This window comes from Convolutriloba macropyga, unplaced genomic scaffold (assembly GCF_964194025.1).
Source record: "Convolutriloba macropyga unplaced genomic scaffold, txConMacr16.3 SCAFFOLD_3611, whole genome shotgun sequence".
NCBI lineage: Eukaryota > Metazoa > Xenacoelomorpha > Acoela > Convolutidae > Convolutriloba > Convolutriloba macropyga.
In genome coordinates this window covers 1-26,499 of record NW_027452791.1, presented here as the reverse complement: position 1 = coordinate 26,499, position 26,499 = coordinate 1, and the positions used below count along the sequence as shown (strand labels likewise).

Here is a 26,499-nt window from a genome sequence, read left to right as displayed (position 1 = left end):
TTTTTTCACATGATTTTGTAAAATGTGCCAAAAAAGGCATCAAAGCATCAAAAACGGAGTGTTCGTTAAAAAAACATGGCTAATTTGTTTTTAGAAAATTATTTTTTTGTATCCTTGCTCTGTTTTTGGCAAAAAAGAGTTGGTTTGGTGATTCATTTCTGATTTTCAAAATTCTTCAAAAATTCAGAAATTCTTTTCAAAATTCTTTTCGAGCCTGCTTTGTGATATTGATTTCTGAGCTTTCTGAATAATGTTTGATTGATCTGAACGCTTGGTTCAATAAAGATCTGCCCAACACCAATGGCGAACAATCGGCTGTATCACTAATAGCAAAATTTAAAAATCTATTAAATTTGCTTCGAAGAAAAAACGAAAATTAAAATATAAAGTTTAGAAAAAATCGCTGAATGTGATTAATCTGCACGGCAAATTTTTGATATTCTGGAAAAAATTCGTACGTGCCTTAAGTTTAAAACTAACAAAAGAATCGCTTTTGCATGTTCTTAAGTTCTCCAAAAAATGTTCCTGCATACTTACTCGATACATTACGTTTTTCATGTGAAAATCTAGCTGTTACCAGGGAAGCAACCAAATTTCTGTTCAAAAGAACTATGTTTCAGATTGAACAGCCGTTAATTGGTTAGAACATTTCTCATTAGAAAACTGTTTGCAAAGATTTTGTTCTGAGTTGTTGAAAGCATTATAAGCATAGGAGCTAAAATCCAGTTTCCGGAAACTGTCGACGACTAATGTAGAAGATTGTCGGTAAGTTTGTGTTAAATTACAGAAAAAGTCCGAAATGCTTCTTTGATGTAACCAGTTTTCAAATGAAGGAAATGGTTTCCATCATTTGAAAACAGTTTTCAAACTTAAAAAATCATTCGTATGATCGGTTTAAACCGTAACAAACTTTCGGAATGTTTCAAACGTAAGAAACCGTCACTAATTTTAGTATGAGCTCTAATTTATAAAAAAAAACATGTACTTTTTTTCTTTTGATCATATAGATATACAATGAATGTAAATTTTTTCATTGATATTTTGTCAATGCTCAACAAATATTTTGCGTTTTAATTTTCAATTTATGCAATAAATTTGTGTTTGTCCAACTAGTTTTGGTCAATTATGTAGAGACAAAACTTCGATAACTTCGTATATTCGTTAAGAAAATTTCTGTTGGAAGTAGATTTGAAATTCCGGCCACGGGAACGCTATCATAACGTTTGACTGCATTACATGCAAAAACTCAAACTTTAGTATCGAAAAAATCAAGCATATTGCGGATTCGAATGAAACTTATCAAAGCCTTGATAGGTCTTGAAAACATACATACCGAAGATTTTCCACGTATAAACCCATGAGGCCGTCAAACCAGAACATTCCGAATTTTTCTAACATTCTAACAAAAACAGATTATAACGAAGATTTATTATTCTTTTTTTTGTTTTTGTGCGGTCTTCTGGACTAGGGTTGTCAACTGTAGACTTTGTTTAGCTGTCGACTACAAGGTAAGGAACCAAAATTCATTTCCTAGACGGTTAACGAGATCCTCAACGTTGGTTTGAATATCGATTTTATATAATTTCGATATTTTAAATAGTTTTTGCTCTTGTTGGCAGCGTGCTCTTTATTTTCAGATAGGCCTTCGAAACCATAAATTAGGTATTCGAAAAAAATGAGAATTTAATAAATGTTAATTCAAAAAAACATTATATTCTGCCGCTGTTGAACGCGTTCAAAATTGTTTTTCTGATAAGCCACGGAAAACAAACGTCGAAAACTAAATTGGTTTTAGCAAGTGAATTGGAACTTCTGTTTCTTAAAATGTTGCTTTTTTCAATTTTCAAAACAAAAATGACACTAAATTTTTAATAAAAATATGCCCAAGTTCCCGTACGTGAATTGGGTGTCAATTATAAGTGCGCAAATGGACAAGCTGCACAAGAAGTACGGACAGATGATCTCCTTGTCTCTGGTCGGAAACGGCATATGGGATGTTTGGGTGCAGGGATTCGATCTCATGAAGGAAATTCTTCACGATTCACGTTTCACATCCAGGACTGCATTCAGGGAATTGTTTTTCATTTAATTTATCTGTTATTGCTGACTTGAGTTCCATTCAAAAAAGCCCATGTATTGTAAAATTTACAATCTTTTGCTACTTATATTAAAGAAAAAGAAACAATTTTACTCAGAAATAATTACGGAAAAGTTTTAATTTATGTCTTCCCGCCTGATTTGAAAAGCGTACGGGAACTATTTCTTCTCCCCAGTGGAAATTTTTTACACTTTTCTAGAGCTTTACAATGTCATAATAGCTTGCTTCCCTTATTTTATATGGCTACACAAATATATACTTTTGCGAAAAATGCATTTTTTTAATATAAATATAAGCAAAAACCAAATTAATGAGAGCAACGGCTTCGCTTAATCACGAATCATCAATTTTGACGAACTTTACTTGCCTTTTACATTTTTTCCAAACTGAGAGTCCCCAATGTGGCAAAAGATAATAGGTTTTTACAGATGTACGGCAACAAGAATTATAATAAGAATTATTTCGCATTTTTCAACCTAATTTCGATGAATGCCAATAAAAAAACTTGAAGAAAGTACTTCAAACAAAGCTTAAATTCATAATCAGTTTGTACAATTCGCCTCTTATGATGATAACAGTGCCCTTGTTTTGCACTATCAAGATTGTTTTTCTATTCTTTCTCTCACTTTTAACAACAACCAGGGCTAGTGCAGATGTTTTATTATTGGCGAAAGATATTTTTTCCAACTGTGTGCACATTTTGACTGCAAATTTTTGAAACTATGTGGTCAAAACAGCTAACTCAATTATAATTTCTTTGGTCAAAAATTCAAACAAGCAGTGGAAAAAGTTCATTAAATTTCCATATATAGCTTATTTGTCATCTTTTTGTTCTCTAAAGTAAAAAGTCCGTAAGGAACGCTAATACGATCTGATCCTTTTTCAACCTAAAGCAAACCCGGGTTGAAGTCCCGGACGTAAGCAAGTATGCACCGAAAAACAACGCACGAGGGGGGGGGGCGTCGTGCGTTCGAACTTACATAGTCTGGAAACATCGAAAAACGCACGAAAGTCTAAACTTGAAGGCACGAAAGTCTTAACTTTGAACGCACGAAAGTCTAAACTTGAAGGCACGAAAGTCTTAACTTTGAAAGCACGAAAGTCTAAACTTGAAGGCAAGAAAGTCTTAACTTTGAACGCACGAAAGTCTAAACTTGAAGGCACGAAAGTCTTAACTTTGAACGCACGAAAGTCTAAACTTGAAGGCACGAATGTCTTAACTTTGAACGCACGAAGGTCTGGGGATCGCACTAAAATCTAGACATGAACACACAAAAATTTGGTGAACGCACGAAAGTCTGAATATGAACGAACGAAAGTCTGGTGGACGAACAAAAGTCCAATAAGCGCAAAAAAGTCTGGAGAACGCACGAAAGACTGGAGATAAACGCACAAAAATTTGACGAACGCACAATTGTCTGGACTTTAATGCATGAATATTTAGTGAACGCACAAAAGTCTGGTGATAGCACTAAAGTCTGGACATGAACGAACGCACGAATTTCTGGTGAACGCAAGAAAATCTGGTCATAGGCACTTTCCGTCTGGGACGTTCTGGACGTAGGCACTTTCCGTCTGGGACGGTCTGGACCTATTTTGCTTCCGTCTGGCACCACCACCTGGGAATGCATGTTTAATTTTTTCAAGAGGGGTCTTGTTTCCTCACTGTCTTCTCCTTGTTATCGTCTTTGCGTTGAATAATTAAAATGGTTATTAACTTTGTTTGTTGATCTTTCCCGATTAATCAGCAGAAAAGAAAAACAAAAGTGACGAAGATCGGAGTTTTTTTCAACCCAATTTCTCTATAATAGTATCCAAATTGTGTCCAACATCTAGGACCTGTAACATGAAAAACTCAAAATTTTCAGTAATAATCGATTAAGAAATAAAAAATATTTATAATATAATATTTATAATTATTGATTAAATTAATACAGTGATTCACTGCTGATTGGAAGAGCAAAAAAGTATTCAAAATGATTCAAAGTTTGAAATTAATTGCCTTCAATTGTTTTGAATTTTATATTTTTATTTTCATGTTACTATTTATGAGAAAAGACAAAAAGCAGAGTTACATCAATATTGAAATCAGCTCCACATACTTTATACAGATACTTTATAGAAGATCAATGAATCAAAAATGGCGAAACACGTTGCATTGAGATGAAATTGTCGTTGTTAAATAAGGCTGAACAAAAAAATTCCTTTAAAAATTTCAACTCACAACTTACATATAAAAAAAAACAAAAAAAAATGTCAAATAGTAAAATGGTTCCCTCTTTCTCAGTGCTTTTGAGAAAAACGGCTTCGCCAGAGGAATTGTGTTTGCCTCCGGAGAAGCCTTCAAAGTGAAGAGGCGTCTCATAATCCAGATCTTAAAAGCATTAGGAGTCGGAAAGTCTGCCTTTTCAATTGGGATAGAAGAGGAGGCTAAGAACCTTTTACAGCATCTGGATCAGCTCATTGGAGAAGATGTTTACATTCAGGTCAGTAAATGTGAGATTGATTTGCTGGTAATGTAATTTTCAGCAAGGTTTCCAACATTTAGCGCAAATATCATCTTTTTTACTAAAAAGGTAGAAAACGTTTGCGGGAAAACGAACAAGGCATTGGCCTGAAAGCAATGATTTGAGAAATAATGATAACACTCTTACAAATAATATTAATAATAGTAATAATAATAATAATAATAATTACAATAACCACAAAAAGTAATAAAAATGATGATAAAAATAATATTAAAAATAATAATGATAGCTTTAACAATAAAAATACTAATAATAAAAACAAAAATAATAATAATAATAAAAATAATACTAATAATAATAATAATAATAATAATAATAATAATAATAATAATAAAAATAATAATAATAATATAATATAATAATAATAATAATAAAAAAATGTTATTAAGGATAATAAAAATAAAAATAACAATAATAATAATAATAATAATAATAATAATATAATAATAATAATAATAATAATAATAATAATAATAATAATAATAAAATAATAATAATAAATTTAGGAAAAATAATAAAAATAAAAAACATAATAGTGATTTTATTAATAATGATTATAATTATATTAATAAAAAGAAGAATATTAAAATAAATTATAATGATATTAATAATAATAATAAAAAAAATAAAAATAATAATAATAATAATAATAATAATAATAATAATTGTAAAACTAATAATAATAACAATAATAATAATAAAAAATATAATAATAATAATAATAAAAAATTATAAAAATAATATAAAAATAATACAGAAATAATTAAAGAAATTATAAAATTACATAAAAATTATAATAATAAAAAATAATTAAAAATATAAAAAATAATAATACTATTAAAAATAATAATAATAATGATAAAAATACAAAAAATAGTAATAAATACAATAATATTTGTAATATTATTGATAATAATTATAAAAATAATATTAACACTAATAATGATAAAAAAACATCATGACAATAAGGATAATAATAAAATAAAAATTTTAATAATAAAAATAACAACAATAAAAACAATAAAAATCATAAGAAAAAAAGAATAATAATAATAAAAAATAATAATGATAATAATAATAATGATAATAATAATAATAGTATTGACATTAATAATGCTAATTAAAAAAACACAAACTATAATAATAAAAATAATAGTAAAAATAATAACAATAAAATTAATAATAATAAGAATAATAATAAGAGTAATAATAATAATAATAATATTAATAATAATAATAATAATAATAAAATTATTATTATTATTAATAATATTAATAATAAAAATAATAATAATAAACATAGTAATAATGATAGTAATTATAAAGGTAAAATTAATAATAGTAATAATAGTAATAATAATAATTATAATTTGAATAGTACCAATAATAATAATAATAACAATAATAATAGTAATAAAAAGAATAATAATAATAATAATAATAATAATAATAATAATAATATTAATAGTAATAATTGTTATGCCGAGTGGATTCCTTTTGTAGGATTATCTCTGTTTGGCTATCGAATGTTGTTTGATCAACTGTTGTATCTGTTGTAATGATTTCTAGCTCCGAATGGAGAGACTGTAAGTCTGGTTCTTGGATTATTGAAGAACGTGATAGCTCCAGTTGGAAAGGAGTTTATAATGTGAGTTAAGGAATGATTGCTTTTTAATAGGTTTTGTGGAATATCTAAGATAGATTGTATTGATCTATGATGAATTTGAATCTATGAAACACTTTGTGAAAAGAATTATCTTTAACACTTTATTCGGCCACGAATCGACTGTTCGTTATGACAGTTGTTTATCATCTGCACTCAGCAGATGTGTTAACTTGAAACCACGTTATGATACCCGCCAAATCGCAGATGTGAAAATGAGCAACTAACATAAACTCCTTTCGGAGACAACAGTATGTACAATGCATTTAATTATATATCATAAGTGTTTATAAATATGATACTAAATACTTTTAAGTCTTTGTTGCATAGTAAGTTTTAGATGATGCGGCTACACCGGTATCACAGTCCCCCTCTGACAAAGAAATCCTGAACTAAGGGATTTCGTTTAGTGCAGCGATGTCCTCCTCGTTGAGGTCTGAGATTGAGTCTGGGTTAGGCGAGGATGGAGGGGTTTTATAGATGAGTGAGCTTGCTGGGCTGGATATTTTCTCCACTTGGAGTTGTTCTGGAGTGGTATCGTTTGTTGCTTCTTTGTTCTTAGTTTGAGTAGTGAGCGTATTTGGTTGCATTTGAAGTTGTGAAGTTTTCTCCACTTGGAGTTGTTTGGTGTCGGCCTCCTGGGTGGATTCTGTTTTATATTTTGTGCAATCGTTCGTGTTTTGTTCCGGTCGGCCTTGATTACTTTCAGACGTATCCGTTGTTCCGTGTGGTGTTGGTTCTGATACGTTGTTAGTGAGATCCATAGTTTGATTTGAAGAGGTGGATGAATCTAGGAATATAATTTGCGGATGTTCTTTACATGGATTGTCCTTTTTTGTGTTTGGTATGATGTTGTCCTGTTTCTTTGCGTTGAATGCGTAGATTTTCTCGGTTGCTATGTCAATCTTTTTTATTGAGATCGCAAAAGTCATATCCGGTGTGTTTTTTATTGGTATCGTTGATCGCTTCGTTGTCTAGTGTTGTTGTTGCTATGATACTTTGCTTGTTTTGCGTTTTGGGGCTTAGTGAGCTCATTTCCATGAAGTCTTGAGCATCGTTGCTTGTTATTATTTCATAAGATCGTTCATCGTGGGGGTCGGCTTCAACGTTGTAGATTTTTATTTACTTTGGTTGTGGGACAGGGGTATTGAAGATCAAGAATGACCTATTAGACGTATCTGTGTCCAATAATGGTGTAGTGTTTCTCCGTATGGAGTTTGGTTCTTTGCTGTTTAGGATTGCAGCCTGTTTTGCACGTTCATTGAAATTGACTATTGGTGTGCTGTGTTTGGTCTTTGCTTTGCTGACTCCTTTTGGAGTTTTTGGGGTTGTGGATTGTTGTTGTCTTTGATTCTTTGTTGCGATTTGTATAAGTCTGTCTCTTGACCATATTGTTCTTGAGTTGCTAGTCTTGGTTACTGTATGTTTCTTTTTGGTCTGTTTTGTATTGGCTTTGTTACTGGTTGACTTTTTTGAAGGTCCAGGTGTGTTAGTGGATTCTTTGTTTCTTGTTTTTGTTGCTCCGGGTACTTCGTTGATGTTGGCGGTTGAACTTGATGGTTCCGCTGCGTCCATAGTACTGTTGATTGCTTCGCGTGTTTTTTTCGTTCCTAGTGGTTGGTTCGCAGCTTTTTGCTTTTTGGCTTCGTCTAAACAAAATTTACGTATTTTTTCTTGGTTTCTTTTATATTCCCCGACCGTTTTACATGCCACCATATGAATTAATCTTGGTTTTTCGGGTATTGGCTTAGTTTCGGTTGCTATTGCAATATCGTTTTTTCGGATTACTGTGTTTTTCCGTTGTGGCGTATCTATTGTTATGGTATGTGGTGTGTAGTTAGTTATAGTTCCATCTGGGATTATGGTCCATTGTGGTGCTAAAGTAGTTCTTGGTTCTTTAGTTTTTCTCGCTATGGATTTACGCGCGACGTTTTTCTTATTATATACTATCTTAGTTGTTTTATCTCCAATGGAGAAGTGTATTTCTGATGGAGATATCTTACTTGGGGAGCTTCTGCGTAGTGGTAAGTTTTCGGAATCGTCCGAGTCTATTTGCTCTGGGGCGGAGGTGGGGTTTTCGTCTTGTTTGTACTGTATGTCGAGTTCATCCTCAGAATTCCCATATAGTCTCCACATCTCTTCGTGGTACAATACATCGTGTTTGAGAGTTCGCTTGTCTAAACAACGACTTTTTAGTTTATGATATGATAAGTTTGTTATCGCTGGTTTTGTTAGTATGTTTGATAGTGCTGTATTTGGCTTTCTGCCGAAATGCGCTTCAAATGGCGTTTTTTTGTAGTTCTATTAGGTATAAGTCTGATGTTTTCTATTATATTTGCTAGGCCTGAGCTTAGAGTTTCTGAGCTCCAGTTGGGGTCAATATCGAGTACGGCTAAACGTCTTTTGATCGTTTGTATTAAGCGTTCGACCATTCCTGTTCCTCGGTGGTCTCCGGCTGGAGCGAGTATCAGTTTTATGTTTTTATTTTTACAGAATATGTCAAATTCTTTAGCCTTAAAGGCTTGTGCCTGATCACATCTTAGAGATCTAGGGATTCCGTGAAGTTTGCAATATTTTTCTAAGTAGTCTGTCGCTGTTTCCGTGTCGAAGTTGTGGAATGTTTCCGCGTGCGGAAAACGTGATAGTCTGTCTACCGTTACTAGGATGTAATTGTTTTGTGTGCTATTTTTGTATGGAATTGGTCCTGCGAAATCCATTTGGATTTCTTCGTTAGGCTCTTTTAGTTTGGGAAGATCTCCCAACTGGTTTTTTGGAATGATAGGTTTTAAGTTTTTACCTTTATCGATGCAGTGTCCTCAGGCTTTGGCTTTTGCTACAATTTCGGAATGAATATGTGGCCACCATATTAATTTGGCTAACGCTAACATTCCCACTTATCCTGGATGTTTGTGGTGAATTGTGTCTATGACAAGTTGTTTTAGTTTTTGGGGAATTACTAATCGATTATCATATAGTAAGCAATTTGTCTCGGTAACCGATAAGTCTCGTCTAATGCGGAAGTATAACGGGTTTACTTTTTTGAGGTCGTCCCAATTTTGTGTTTTAACTAAGTCAGTGATTGGTTTGAGTTCACGTTGTGAGGCTTCTGCAAGGAATTCTTCATTAAATACTTTGTTAAAGTTTTCTCTATATAAAGGGGTTGGTAGGTCGTTATGAGCGTCGAATAAATTTTTGTGTTTGGACTGATCTAAAGGGTCAAGGCCTTTGCCTTTGTTCGAATTGAACTCCGTTTGAGTGCTACAACTAGTAAATATTTTTGAATTGCTTGGTTGCTCCATTTGGGGATTTGTTGTTTTGTTAGGGGCTCGAAACCTACGTTTAATAGGGATGTTGAAAGTATCTTTGTTAGCATTACGTCTTGTAGTTATGCGGACAATGTTTTTGTTAATAAATTTGAAGATAGAATTTGGATTTAAAGAATGCGAGTTAATATGTGACTGATTTGTAAGCGTGTTAAGGCAAAAAGCGTTGTTTGTTTTGTTGCTTGTGTGTTTTGGATTAATTACGTCATTTTCGACTAGTTTTATGTCTGTGTTCTGATTGGTTGAATTGATCGCTCCCTTTGGAGAGAATGAATTGTTCGCTCCATTTGGAGACAGTGAATTTCTTGTTATGAAAAAATTGAATTCTTCGATTGTGTTGATTACGAAGTTTTTGTCTTCGTCAGTGGGTGGAATTGCTTCTCCTGTAGGATTTCTACTGAAGTAGTCGGCGAACCCCATGTTTTCCCCCGGAACGTGTTCGACTGTGAAATGGAATGGTAGTAAACGATCTACCCATCGTGTTAACTACTTTGATAAGTTTTGTTTCCTCTATTTTCTTTAAGAGCTGAAAGTAGTGCTTGATGATCCGTTTGGAGTATGAATTCCGTACCATATAGGTAGTATTTAAAATGTTCCAACGACCAAACTACTGCTAGTAGTTCTAATTCGTTTGTGCTATATCTTGATTCGAGATTATTTAGAAATCGACTTGCGAATGCGATCGGTTTCCATATTTGACCGATTTTTTGTTCAAGGCAAGCACCTAGCCCTTTTGTGCTAGCATCGCATCTCACTCATGTTTGTTTCGATATATCGAAATGTTTGTTTTCTGTTATTTGTTTTATTTGAGCTTTGATGTCATTGAATGCGATTGTGTGATTTTCTTTCCAATCAAGTTTATTTTGTGATTTTGTGTTTGCTTTTGATAACAAAGGCCTTAGTGGTTTGGATATTCTTGCCAAGTTTGGTATGAATTTTATCAGGTGGTGGATACACCCCATGAAGGATCTTAATTGTTTAAGTGTTTTTGGGTTTTCAAGATTTATGATTGCGTGAGATCTTTGTTTTGTTGGTGTTACTCCATTTGGAGTGACTACAAAACCTAGCCATGTTATTTGTTCTTTCGCAAATTCGCATTTTTGTAAATTGATTGCTAGATTTTCGTTATTTAGTCTTTGCATTTTTTTTTCTAGTTCTTTTTCGTGATCTTCTAGTGTTCCTTTTGTGACTATGAGGATATCGTCTAAGTATGCGAATTTTGTTTTTATGTCATGTAGTTTTTTGTCTATTGTTTTTTGAAAAGTGGCTGGCATATCGGTTAGACCATAAAATCCGTTGATGAATCTATATGTGCCTGTGGCTTTTCCAACTATTATGTTGAAGTTACAGTGTTTTTTGATGTTTTCATCTAATGGGAATTGACTGTATGCATATTTTAGGTCAATTTTTGAGAATTGATACTGACCTGGTTTGTATTTTCTTTCTGAAATGAATACTGCTACCGAATCCATAAGGTGGTCGATGCTTTGCATTTGATATTTGTTCTTATGTATAGCATCGTTTAGCTTTTTGGAGTCGAGAGCAATTTTTACTGATTTGTCTTTCTTTACGGTTATCACCACTGGACTTATGAATAGTTCGTCTGAACATTTGTCTAGTTTGATAATTTGTTTTTCGTCGATAAGTTTTTGGAGTTCTTGTTCCACTTTGTCGAGCAGATGGAGTGGAACTCTTCTTCCTTTGTGTTGGGACGGTGTATATTGAGATTTAAATATCGATTTTGCGATGTGATTTTTTGATCGTCCCAATCTTGTACAAAGGTGTGGGTATTTATGAAATATCCACTTTATAATGTTTTTCTCCGTTTGGATATTTGTAATTATATTAATTGTCTTACCAGGTTTTTTGTGTGCGCTGAGTGCAATCCCCAGTTTGGTGAGGATATCTCTCCCCATTATGTTGTTCGTTCTATTCTCCACTATTAAAACTTTGCAGTCTTTAGCTGTCCATGATCCTGAAGTTAGGTCAAGTGAGAGTATTCCTTTTATTTCTATATAATTGTTTGTAAAACTTTTGTAGACTGTGTTTTCTGTATATTCTGATATTTTTGCTGTCGGGATCTCCTTTTGGAGTTTTGTTGCTATGTCGATGTTCATGAATGACCGTGGTGAGCCTGTATCTGCTAGCCACTGTACTTTGTTTTGGGATGTAGTTGTTTCTACCCAAAATTCTCCGTATGGGTCTTTGTTGATTTCATCATTTTTTTTCTGTACGAATTCCATTGGTTGTATTATGTTGATATTCGCCCAGTCTTCGTGGAGTTCTTTTATGTACAGGGCCGCCTCTGCGTCTACGCTTTCCTCCGTGTGGTCGCTTTCTTCCTATCATTGCTTGATGTGTTTTACTCTTCTCGTTTGTTGTTGCTTAACTAGTGGACTTGTGTTGTTCGTTGGTCCGCGTGGTGGTCGTCTTTCTGGCATTTTGGCCGTACACAATGAAGTGTAGTGCCCTAATTTTTTGCAAATTTTGCATTGCATTTGCTTTGCGGGGCATGTTTGGAGGTGGGCCATTGAAAATGTGTTTCCACATTTCCAGCATGCTGGTGATTTTTGTTGACCATATGATGTTTGTGGTCTTGTTTGTTGAGTGTAGGCCATTTGTGGTCTTATCTTGGTTTGGCGAACGTAGGAAACCGTGTTCCAACTTGTATTTGCCTTTAAAATTTCTTGTTGATTAGCCTGGCCTCTTTCTCTATTTATTGCATAGTTTAGTGCCTGTTGTGGCGTTCTTACTTCTGAGAGTAGCTCCATTTGGATGTTGGAGCTTCTCATGTTTGATATAAATATATCTTTAACGAGATCTTCTTCGAGTTTCTCGAATTTGCAGTGTGCTCCTAATTCACGGAGTCGGCTATAGAAGGTTTCGAGGGATTCGTCTGATCTTTGCATGGCTTTGAAGCACTGGAATCGATCGAATGTTGTGTTGCGAGGCCTTGTGAATGTTATAGCCAATTCATGTACCAACTCGTTGGTTGTACAACGTTCTATTCTCGTGTGTGGGTTTCTCTGATGGTACGTTCTTGTCCCTTCTGCCCCTAGGGAATGATAGATTAGACTTTTGACCTTTAGGTCTGCCTCGTCCCACGGAATTCTGTCTATCATCGGTCCTTTTTGCTCGATTTGTTTACATTCATTCTCCCAGTCTACCTTTCTGCGTTCATTTCGTTGTTCTCTCTGTCTTTCTTCGTCCTCGGTTTCTCCTAGTGCATCTTCATATGTGGGAAGTATTGGATAGAATAGTTCCGCTCTTGTCGGTTTTAGTTTTAACAGTTTATCAACTTGAAGGTTGTCTCTTGCCATTATGGCCATTTTCAACGTACCGAACCACGTGGTCCATTCTGTCGTGGGATTTGCTCCTGACTCCCAGAATACAGGGACTCCGAGCGGAGTTTTGATTGCTGACTGCGCCATGTTATGCCGAGTGGATTCCTTTTGTAGGATTATCTCTGGTTAGTCTGGTTCTTGGATTATTGAAGAACGTGATAGCTCCAGTTGGAAAGGAGTTTATAATGTGAGTTAAGGAATAATTGCTTTTTAATAGGCTTTGTGGAATATCTAAGATAGATTGTATTGATCTATGATGAATTTGAATCTATGAAACACTTTGTGAAAAGAATTATCTTTAACACTTTATTCGGCCACGAATCGACTGTTCGTTATGACAGTTGTTTATCATCTGCACTCAGCAGATGTGTTAACTTGAAACCACGTTATGATACCCGCCAAATCGCAGATGTGAAAATGAGCAACTAACATAAACTCCTTTCGGAGACAACAGTATGTACAATGCATTTAATTATATATCATAAGTGTTTATAAATATGATACTAAATACTTTTAAGTCTTTGTTGCATAGTAAGTTTTAGATGATGCGGCTACACCGGTATCACAATAATAATAATAATAATAATAATAATAATAATAATAATAATAATTATAATATCAATAAAAAATAATAATAATAATAATAATAATAATAATAATAATAATAAAAATAATAATACTGATTAAAAAAATAATATTAAGAAAAGTAAAGAAAGCAATATTAATAAAAATAATAATAATAAAAATAATAATATCAATGAGAATAATAATAATAATAATAATAACAATAATAATACTAATAATGATAATAATAGTAATAATAATATTAATTATATTAATAATAGTAATAATAATAATAATAATAAACATTCTAAAACATTAAACGCAAAAAAGTTCGGACAAAAATGAAAAAAAGTCTGATGAAAGCACGAAATTCTGGATGTGAGTTCATGAAACTCTCGAGAACACACAAAAGTCTTGAGATGAGCGCTTTAAAGTTTGACGAACGCACGATTGTCAGGACATGAATGCATGAATATTTAGTGAAAGCACAAAAGTCTGGTGATAGCACAAAAGTCTGGACATGAACGCAGGCACGAAGGTCTGGTGAACGCAAGCAAATCTGGACAAAGGCACTTTCCGTCTGGGACATTCTGGACGTAGTCACTTTCCGTCTGGGACGGTCTGTATATATTTTGCTTCCGTCTGGCACCTCCACCTGGGAATCCATGTTTAGTTTTTTCAAGAGGGGGTCTTGTTTCCTCACTGCCTTCTCCTTGTTATCGTCTTTACGTTGAACAATTTAAACGGTTATTAACTTTGTTTGTTGATCTTTCCCGATTAATCAGCAGAAAAGAAAAACAAAAGTGACCAAGATCAGAGTTATTTTCAAATCAATTTCTACATAATAGTATCCAAATTGAGTCCAATATCCAGGACCTGTTACATGAAAAACACAAAATTTTCAGTAATAATCGATTATGAAATAAAAAATTAAAATTTAAATTTATTGATTAAATTAATACAGTGATTAACTGCTAAATGGAAGAGCAAATGTATTCAAAACGATTCAAGTTTTGAAAGTAATTGCTTTCAAATGATTTTAATTTCTGAATTGTTAATCAAATTTGGAAATAAGGTGAAATCATGTTATTATTTAAGAAAAAAGACAAAAAGCAGAGCTACAAATGGAAATAATAATAATAATAAAAATAATAATAATAATAATGATTATGAAAAAAATAATAGTATTAATAATATTAATGTTAATAATAATAACAATAATGCTAATTACATTAATAAAAACAACAGTAATAAAAATAATATTATTATTAATAATAATCATAATAATATTGTTAATATTAATAAACATAATAATAATAATAATAATAATAATAATAATAATATGAATAATAAATTTATTAATAATAATAATGATAAATAATAATAATAATAGTAGAAATAATAACGAAAGCAATTTTAATAATCGTAGTAATAGTAATAACAATAATGATAATAAAAATAATAATAATAATAATAATAATAATAATAATATGAATAATAATATGAATAATAATAATAATAATAATAATAATAATAATAATAATAATAATAATAATATGAATAAAAATAATAATAATAATAATAATAATAATAATAATAATAATAGTAATATAATAATAATAACAGTAATAATAATAACAATATTTAAAAAAAGAATAGCAATGCCATTAAAATTAATACAGTGATTCACTGCTAAATGGAAGAGCAAATGTATTCAAAATGATTCAAGTTTTGAAAGTAATTGCTTTCAAATGATTTTAATTTCTGAATTGTTAATCAAATTTGGAAATAAGGTGAAATCATGTTATTATTTAAGAGAAAAGACAAAAAGCAGAGCTACAAATGGAAATAATAATAACAACAATAATAATAACGATTATGAAAAAAATAATAGTATTAATAATATTAATGTTAATAATAAAAACAATAATGCTAATTACATTAATAAAAACAACAGTAATAAAAATAATATTATTGTTAATAATAATCATAATAATATTGTTAATATTAATAAACATAATAATAATAATAATAATAATAATAATAATAATAATAATAATAATAATAATAATAATAATAATAATAATATGAATAATAATTTTATTAATAATAATAATGATAAATTATAATAATAATAGTAGAAATAATAACGAAAGCAATTTTAATAATCATAGTAATAGTAATAACAATAATGATAATAATAATATAAAATAATAATAGCAATAATAATAATAATAATAATAATAATAATAATAATAATAATAATAATAATAATAATAATAATAATAATAATAATAATAATAATAATAATATGAATAGTAATAATAATAATAATAATAATAATAATAATAATAATAATAATAATAATAATAACAATAATAATAATAATATAAAAATAATAACAGTAATAATAATAATAATATTTAAAAAAAAGAATAGCAATGCCATTAAAATTGAAAGTATTATAATAGTAACAATAATAGCAAAAAGAATAGCAATGCCATTAAAATTGAAAGTATTATAATAGTAACAATAATACTAATACTATTAATAATAATAATAATATATGTTAATAATATGAATGTTTTCATAAATAATATTGTCAATAGTAAAAAAAATGATAATAATACTAATAAAAAAGAATAATAATGATAATACTAATAAAAATGAAAGTAATATTATAGCATTTTCAATAATAATTATAATAATAATAATAATAATAATAAAAATAATATTAATTATAAAAATAAAAAAATAATATTAAGAATAATAATAATAATAGAAAACTTAGTAATAAGAAGAATAGTAATAATATTAAGAATAATAATAATAATAATAATAATAATAATAATAATAATAATAATATAAAAATAATAACAGTAATAATAATAACAATATTTAAAAAAAAGAATAGCAATGCCATTAAAATTGAAAGTATTATAATAGTAACAATAATACTAATACTATTAATAATAATAATAAAAATGTTAATAATATGAATGTTTTCATTAATAATATTGTCAATAGTAAAAAAATGATAATAATACTAATAAAAAAGAATAATAATGATAATACTAATAAAAATGAAAGTAATATTATAGCATTTTCAATAATAATAATAATAATAATAATAATAATAATAATAATAATAATAATAATAATAATAATAATAATAATAAAAATAATATTAATTATAAAAATAAGAAAATAATATTAAGAATAATAATAATAATAGAAAACTTAGTAATAAGAAGAATAGTAATAATATTAAGAATAATAATAATAATAATAATAATAATAATAATAATAATAATAATAATAATAATAATAATAATAATAATAATAATAAAAACAACAATAAAAGTAATTTCATAAATTTTAATAAAAAATAATCATAATAAACATAATAATAATAATGATAATTATAATTATGAAAATAATAGTGAAACATTAAATAATAAGGATTATTATAATAAGAAGAAAAAATAATAATAGTTTTAATGTTAATAATCATAATAAAATTAATAATACAAAATAATAAAAATGATAATAAGAGTAATAACAATAAATATTAATATTTTTACTAAGATGCAGGAACCTATCCACTGGAGAACAAACTGCACAATTAGGAGTTTAAAAGTACAGTTTATAAAAACTACTAAAACCATATTTTATATAATATCCTTGTTTGTACATATTTGTTACGCAATCACAGTTGCACAGTGAGTGATTTTATGCAAGGTCAGTCTGACCATCTTATATAGCTATACTGCAATGAAAATCTGGAGACGCAAAAGAGGTGGTCTACAGACAGGTTTACGCGTAGCCTGCTAGAAAAGAAAAAGCTATTTCATTATTCCAAATTTGTTTTGTTTCTTCAGGTAACTCTAACCTACAAACTTTTGTCATACGATATTATAAAATCTATTTATCCTACTTGTTTAATTCACATCCATCTGGATCTGGAAGTCAGTAATATCTATCCGATCAGATATCTATTCGATTAGTCTTAGGGAGTAATCACTCCGCATACCATTAACTTGGGACCCTCGTGATCCCGATCCAATTAGATCGATCGCATAGTAACACTTTTCCAGCGGGGAAATTCGCATCTCCTGATATACTGACCACAGAGATTATTCTCTGGAATATCATGGCCATCCAACAATTGACAACCTTTTTGGGAATATCTCCATTTTGGGAAACGGGCGCGAGCCCACAAACCGAATGGAAAAATTTACTAGGAATTCTGAAACTTGCAATAAAGGACCGAAAAGGAGTGCACTTAGTTAGATAAAGTATTAAAATTGGAACTTGGAAGAACAGAATTTTCCTACTCAATTCTACTCACTTACGAAGATCCATTTGCAGGTGAACTGAATACGAAAACAGAAAAAGAGAGCAGAGAAATAAAGAAAGAAGCGTAGACTGAGCGAACGAATGTTTAGCAACCGAAAGGAAAGGACCTATGGTAGATAGAACCCCATTGGATGGAGCAGATTTTCTGATGTGATCCAGAGAATCAGGATCACATTGTGGAATTATTAAACTAGAGGAAAACATCGTAAAAGACTTTTTCATGGCAAACATGAAAAATTGAAATATCCAAATAGACCTAATCGTGGAAGTCCGAAATCCAATACAATTACTCATCTTCGCAGTTAGCAGAGGACGTGGTAAAGCAAACCAACAAGAAACCCTAAGCACAAACAACACAACCAGCTAGGCGCCCGTATCAAATAAAAAAAACAGAAGAACACAAAAACCACCGTAAACTTCAAAACCCAACGTCAACAAAACGGACCTCAACAAAGAACCACACAATGTTGGAAATGTTGCAAAAAAATGAGACAAATCACTTCCAATTATGCTCATCAAAATTGGGGTTATGCAGCTAATGCAAAAAACAGGGCAACATTGCGGCAGTATTTAGATCAACACAAACAACCAGAAAACAAAACTTTACAATTTTCCAACTTTCTAATAATCAGCATTCAACTGGTTTCAACAGAAACTTCCAAACAAAAAAACGGATAGGTAAAGAATTCAGAACAACAGATGATTAACCAAGAGGAAGAATCAGTTGACACAGAAGCTCTCTACATTGGAGAATTAGCAGAAAAGTGGAGTAACATAAACCTAATAACACCAAAATCTTTCAAAAACACCAAAAACATAAACAGCAACCAAGAATGGGACGTTGAATTTTGGGCCAAAACGTTTGCGAAAAACGAAGAAATACACTGGTTAGCGGATACAGGTTCAACCAGTTACTTCATGAATATAGACAAAGAAAAAGAACTACGCAAAAAACAAAAAAAAAATGCACAAATCCCAGAATATAACGAATCAAACAAATAGAAATGATTTAACAATAACGATATCAAAATAGTAGGAGCGATCCAACTAGATTTAAAGTCTAGCTCAAGGTCGGCCCACGAAAACAACATACTTCTAATTCAAAAAAACATACTTTTAAGCAAAATGAATACTATTATGGGTCGCAACAAAAAACAAAAACGTGGACCTCTATCAGCATATAAAACAAACGAAAAAACAAAGAGTCAACAACATCTCTAATACAGAAAAGGAGAAAAGTATTATGAAATGGGTATTCAGAAATTACCCCCGTCCATGCATCCGACTGGGCAGATCAGAAAATCACGTGGCCAAATGAATCCTGGAGGAACACTCCATAACGTCCCAACACAAAAAGTATAAGGGTACCTCTACATTAAATTGACAAGGTATAAACAGAATTGAAAAAAAAAATTACAAAAAAACAAATAATTAAACTACAAAAAAGCTCGGACGAAGACTTTTTAGCCCAATTGTAATCACAGTCCAAAAAGAAAACTATGTAAACAATGGGCTGCAGTGAGGAGAATTTTCTGGAAGCACATACCCCGACCCCGTATTCTCTACTGGTAGCAATTATGAAAAGTTTACAGCGTCAATTTTAAATTTTGATGTCCCCAATGATTGTTCTCCCATTTTAGCCCATGCATGTTTTTGGGAAGAAAAGTTTGAACCACGGATTTCAAAACAATAGATCCAAATATGCTGGTTCCTGGTTTTTCAAATCATCATAAATCTGGCAAAAATCAGCAGTGCGCAACAATTTTTCAAAAACGCCGTCAGGAAAACTTTTGATAAACTTGAGAAAAAATTGGTAAATAAAAATAAAGTACCCAGGTAGAGGTCTCAGACTGAAGATCGATATGTCCCAGCCAAAACATGAATATGTCTAGACCGTCGAGAACGTCACAGATCGAAAGTATCTATGTCCAGACTTTTGTACGTGCAAAAAATTGGACGTTTATCGTGTGATCAAACGTCCCTCTGTCGAGATTTTAGAGCTTTCAATTCTGTTTTTGTCCAGACTTTGGGCTTCTAGATTTTTCCAGATTTTCATGCGTTCACCAGACAAAAAATAGCATATGGGCCATGAAGATCTATTAAATTTATGGTCAAACGCTTCTACAATTCCTCAAATCTTCTGAGAGAACAGAATTGAGCAGCTAGAGAACAGTTGGTTTAAAACGTTCGCTTTGAAATTGAGCCATAACTTAATCTGCATTGAAAATTGACCAAAAATAGAAACTTTTAACGTTCAGAAAGAAATCTTGGCTGTTAAAGATGCCAAAGTCAAGCAAATTCTCTCGTCTTTCTTGGGAAAAATTGTTACAAAAGACAATCAAATAAACGAGTTACAACAGAAAGTTTCTGAATTAAAGTCTGGAGTCACTGAAAGTGAAAAATTTTCTTTGAAAGATTGTCTTATTTTCCAAAATATGCGAATCATTGATGTTACTGCACCAATCTCGCACCAGTCATGTGACTTTCTGAATGGGATTCTTCAATTTTTCGACCCATCCTTCGAGGTTCAACGCGTGTCACATCCTTGGTAAGTCACCAAATCCAGCATATCCACCTGCAATCATTGTCAATTTTTTTTTATTTTAACAAAGAAATGGAGATAATTGGCAGCAATTCATGGTTAGCTAAAACTAATAATCCTTCGAATGGTCGTGGAATATTCATCATGGAGCGTCTCCCGAGAGTCCAGATATAAATAAAAGAGCACGCAGATTCTCTTGGACTCATTACCACTACATTCAATTGCAATGTGAAGGTCTTCAAAAATACAACAGAAGGTGGTTTTTGCAGGGTTGTTGTAAATAGTTTCGAAGCCGTTGATGACAAAAAAGAAGTAGCAAAGCCTAAGAAAAAGCCTCAACTTCATATCAAGACAGCAGCCGGGATTTTTTGTCATGAGAATACGCCAACGCAAAGTGACATCCAGAGCTTCAATTAAAAAACAAGAGAATCTCCAGTCGAAAGCGGTGTGAAAGCGGTGTGAAGTCACAGCGAGTGGCAAACAAGACATAGTTTTCGTTTGCGGTCAAAATTCCATCTGTGTTTTTTTTCTTAATTAGTGACGTTAAGCCAGCGAAATTAAAACCTAAGACAAAAACGTTTGACAGCAGAAGTAACGGGAAAACTTGTAAACAAAACAATATTCGTGTTCTTAGTACCAAGCCGTGGCTAACGAAACAGTGAATTGCAATATCATAGGACTTAATAATAGGCATTTAAGATGTCTTTTTGACAAATTGGTAATCTTTGTAGACGATTTTGATACAAAAATCAATGTGATAGGTCTTACGGAAACCTGGCCGGCACAGCATATCCGGTAGGAATATATCGCCTCGAAGGTTATCACCCAATCATTTCTAAACCCCTCTTTGTCGAAGAGCTGGTGAAGTTGCCTTCTATGTAAGAAACGATCTCCTGCACATAACAATTGAACCTTCAAATACCAGAACTGAGAATTTGATAATCAAAAATGGCACTGACGGAAACAAAAAATGTTTTTGTTTGATTTACAGACCACCAAATTACCGGTTGACAGAATTTCTGGATGCCTTTGAGAACTTGTAGCTGTTTTTAAACATGCTAGACGATGAAACCATTATACTTGGTGATATGAACATTGATATAATTAAACATTGTTATGAAACTGACAATATCTCGAATTACTTCAAGCTTTTGATTTCCAAGTGCAAAATAGCGAACCGACCAGAGTCACGCCATCATCCGCGACATGCATCGATCACATATTAGCGAGAAAATAAATAGCAACTGAAACTATCACAACAAATATGAGTGATCATATTGCAGTTCAAGGGGTGTTGACAAGAAAAACCATCAGACTAGTTATAAAGGAAGAACCAATTTGGCAGCGAAACAGTTCCAAGCTAAAAGGTGGATATAGTCTTTGACTTTTCTTCCTACTGGACCAAAGTTTGCAAAAAATTGATATGATATCGTCTCTGCCGAATATATTTTCATTGAATTGTTGAAGTCGACAACGGATACAGTTCAAATGTTTTCACCTTTGCGTAAATTCATTTATCGAAGAAAAGACACTTGGATAACAAATAATATAAAGAACGCAATCAATAAAACAACAAATTCTTCATTTATGGCTGAATTTTCCAACCGATGAAAACAAACTTCGATATCAGTGTTCATGGAATGATGTAACAGAAAAATTCCGCAAGCAAAAAAGAGTAGAAAAAATGAAAAAAAATAAGAACCAATGCTTGTCCTTGGAAGACTTTCGCTCTATAACGAGCGAGAACATGGTCAATCACAAGACTATAGAACCAGACGAATTGAATGATTTTTTTGCAAAAAAAATGGTAAAACGCTATCGTATAGGATAGAGCAAGCGTCTGAACCATTTTCAGTGGAAAGAGTTGTCAGCTCGATGGCCCTCCTCCCATCAAATTGCGTTGAGTTAGCAAATTTATTATCCCACATGAAACTCAAAAAAAGTTATGGTAACAATGATATCAGTAATGAATTGTTAATATGTTGCTCGCCAGTCATTGAACCCTATATTGTTTTAGATATTAACAAATGTTTTGAGAAAAAAATATTTCCAAAATGCCCCAAAAAAGCAAAAATGATAGCATTATACAAAAACAAGACTACTTAGATTGCGGAAATTACAGACCAATCAGTCTTTTGAATTGTCTCTCAAAAGTTTATGAAAGTGTTCTCTATAAAAGGATCTATAAAAGGATGTCTAAAAACCTATTTGTGACTAAAAACCTGTTCACCCAACGAGAGTCTGGATTCCGCTCTCCTGTGCACACGCTTGAGGACAAATAACCAATTACATCAGAGAAAGTATCCAGCGTAAACAACCAGGGCTTTTAGTTTTTCTGGTTCTTTCAAAAGCTTGTGATACCCTGGATCACAAAATTCTCTTGGACAAACTAAAGAAATATAGACTCCGTGGGCCAATTCTAGAAATATTCATAAATTATCTGTCCGAGAGAGTTCAATATGTCTGTCATCGAGGAAAAAAGTACTGGAACATTAGCAATTAAAACTGGTGTTTCTCAGTGCTCAAGTTTCTCGTTTATATAAAATACCTACCAACAAATTAAACAAAGCAGTGTCAGTTTCTTTGCTGACGATACCACACTAGTGAGCGCCGACAGGGATTCTGATGTTATTAATCAAGAACTGATTACTTTAAATGACTGGTTCAAATGGGACAAATTATCGGTGAACTACTCAAAAAGCGTGTTGATGCATTTCGGTAAAAATTGTGCAATCTTCAGAGAGCACATTGAAATTACAGGAGCAAGAAATAGCTACGGATCACAAATGCAAGTACCTTGGAGTTTATCTAGACCCAAAACTCACGTACAAAGAACACAAAGCGTATATAACAAAGAAATTCCGGCATTTTATACCGAGTGAGAAACCTTTTAACCATTAAACACATTTTGACGTTTTACCATTCTTTTGCAAAATCAATCATAACTTATGGATTTCTGATATTTGGAAGTGCTAGCAAAACAGATTGACATCGTCTCGAAAACTGCCATAGAAGGATAAGTTGAGCTATCTTTTTCAAACGAAAAATAGATTCCCTCTGCAACATCTTTGGGCAGCACAACTTGTTAACAGTTTTCGAATTGTTTATATGTGAAGCTTTCAAAGAGCTTCTAAAACGATTAAGATCTGAATCGCCCCTAAAATTCCGCACTGAAAGCTCTGCTCTGATTCCCGTCTATAATACTCGTCGCAGCGCAAGGGAATGTTATCCTCTGAACACAGGAGGACGCGCACTAAGGAAAATTCACTTGAAAACACGCTCAGAAAAGCATACAACTGTTTAAAAAGCGCAAACTTGCCACCAACCAATATAAATTCATGCTCTAAATCGAGCGTCGCCTTTTTTCTCACAATGCTTACTAAAACTTCAATACCAGACAACAACACTTTGTTTGAATCGTTTTTCTAGGATCTAAGATTTCATTTGTAAATTAGCCACGATCTTGGTATCTCTAAGGGCAACGAATGTGAAGATCCAGATGGATCATTCGTTGTCCCTACTGATTGTTTGGTTGACATATTTGTATTGTACTTATCATAAAATGCTGTTAATTCAACAATCGGTTAAATAAACTTTACTTTACAAATCCATATATTTACAGCCTGTATTTGAAAATAAAGACCAGATTTGTTTGTTCATTTATAATTTGTTTGGGCAAATTTTCAGTTTTAAAAATAAGTTCATCAATTTGGCTCAATGTGATGTTCAAATTGACTGAAACTTCGTATCCAGTATCCCCAGTGTATGTAAGTCTAAAATAAACAGACTTTTTAAATCAAACCCATTCTTAATAGCTAATTTTATTGGGTCGAAGAATTGTTCTTCAATTTGGTTCCAACTTGGTATGAAGTATCCATAGTGCAATTGGAGGCTGAAACTAAACAATATTTTAGGCTAATTTGCCTACAAAAAATTCTCATACGTAATTTAGCTAATTTTGCAATTAATCTATTTAAAAATAAGACAGACATCTTGAATGAGATCTTTGCGTTTTTGAGGTAAATTTATTCTGAATGCCCGATAGGTCAACATCAGTAATTTTGGTCCCGTACTTAAAGATTGGCGCCTATGTGGTGTTAAATGTTCATGTACCTCAATTTGCTTAAATTCTACGCATATATGGAATTGTGGAATTCTCTGGTCTTCATTTTCAGAGTATCTTCTCGTCCCACTAAATATTGTGTTTCGTCCGGTGAACGCACGAAAGTCTGAACGTCGACAATTTCTAAATTCAAAAAAGTGTGGACAATGGCAATTTCGAACAAACGCATGGTAGTGTGATCATGAACTCAAAATTTTTTTGCCTTTATGTCCACACTATTGAGCGTCCAGAATTTCGTGTGTTCAGAATCTTCTACGTCCAGATTTTCGCCCGTTTATTCATGTGCTTACGCGGTGTAAATTTAGAGACCTCTTCCCGGGTATGTGTTAACTTCTGTTTGGTTTAAAGAGGCAAATGATGCTTTGATTCGTTTTACTCAAAAAAAATTGTCTATTCAGAAAATGAGATTCACTTACTTGTATGTGAAACATAAGTCATGTGTTTGTATAAGTGTTACCAAAGTACCGGTGATAACTACGTCACAGCAATTGCTGAAACATATTTCTCTTGTTTAGGGCAAACTTGCTTATGCGACGAACAATATAATTTGCAAATTGCTTTTCAACACTTCTCACAGCTTCGAAGACGCGTCTTTTATGGAAATTCACAAAAAGATTCTTCGTATCTTCGAGCTCTTCAATCCAACACAAGTTCTCTATTTGCTCCCAGATTTCATTCAAGATATTCATCCAAAAACACACGAAATGTCGCGGCTGCGATGCGAGTTTTTGGAGCATATTTCAGAAGGTTTCGAAAGTCGGAAACCAGCTGCAAACTCAGTCAGAGATATTGACGAATGCGTCTCGGATTATATTTGGAAAATGCTGGAGGATAAATCTCTTTCATTCCCAGAAGCAGATATTTCTTATGTGTTATATGATGTATTCATGGCAGGACAGGTAAAATAGAATCTGAAATTTGAAACTATTCAACGAAGCACCCACAAATTGTTAGTATATATATATATATATATATATATATATATATATATATATATATATATATATAAACAAGTTAATATTTATATATAAATATCCTCTCCAAAAATTGGGGAAAATACCAGTCATAATCTAAAGAAAAAAAACAGTTTCAATCAACATCTCTCTCTCTCTCTCTCTCTCTCTCTGTGTGTGTGTGTGTGTGTGTGTGTGTGTGTGTGTGTGTGTGTGTTTGTAAATTCTTTTATCAGTTTTCTGTATTTCTCTATCTAATGTAATATTGAAATCCCGGCATATGAATTAGTCTCATCAACTAAAGCTTCTATTGCCTTCATTGGTTTCTAAAAATTCGAAGAATCGTTGAAATTTGCCCATTTTTTCTGCCTTAAATAGAGCTCTTGTTACCTAGTACTATTAAAGACACTCCCCATCTGCTTTAAAGTTAAAAACAAGTAAATTTGTTTGGTTCAGCATTTATCTGATTTTATTTTGACTTCCCTTGTATCTGCTCGGGAAAAAAACAGTTCCAATCACATCTCTCTCTCTCTCTCTCTCTCTCTCTCTCTCTCTCTCTTTCTCTGTCCCAGATAAGGGTTAATCGAACGGTTAAATTCATGATTGCATATATATAAAAGTTTTGTATATAAACAAGTAGAAAAGTTATATAAACATATATATACATACAGCCTTAAACCGCAAGAAGGCTTTTGAAAGATTTCGTTAACGTACACTCCAGGAAAATATCGCAAAACTTGTTAATCAGCAACATCTCGCATGTGCTTACCGACGTAAAACTTGTAAATGGATCAAGAATTATCAAGTATTAGCGATACTTCTAGAATTAAAAAGAAATAGTAAAGAAAACTGATAGATTAACTATTCGTCTGCTTATAGAAGCCAATAGCCAAATGAACATCCAAAAAAACTGGAGAAAAGATTGGTTTTTGTCAGGATCTAGGATCAAAATACCCACAACCAAGTGATCTCTTCTTTGGACACAATACATCTCTATTGTTT

General features: G+C 31.8%; 1 protein-coding gene across 1 annotated transcript; it reads left to right on the top strand.

Moving 5' to 3' along the window:
• Nucleotides 1-1,879: 1,879 nt before the first annotated feature.
• Nucleotides 1,880-25,468, top strand: LOC142357806 (cytochrome P450 2C28-like). Its single transcript, XM_075409328.1, has 3 exons — nt 1,880-2,070; nt 4,386-4,584; nt 25,060-25,468. The coding sequence occupies exons 1-3, from the start codon at nt 1,880-1,882 to the stop codon at nt 25,450-25,452; spliced, it is 783 nt and encodes a 260-aa protein (XP_075265443.1). The 3' UTR covers nt 25,453-25,468.
• The last annotated feature ends 1,031 nt before the right edge of the window (nt 25,469-26,499 follow it).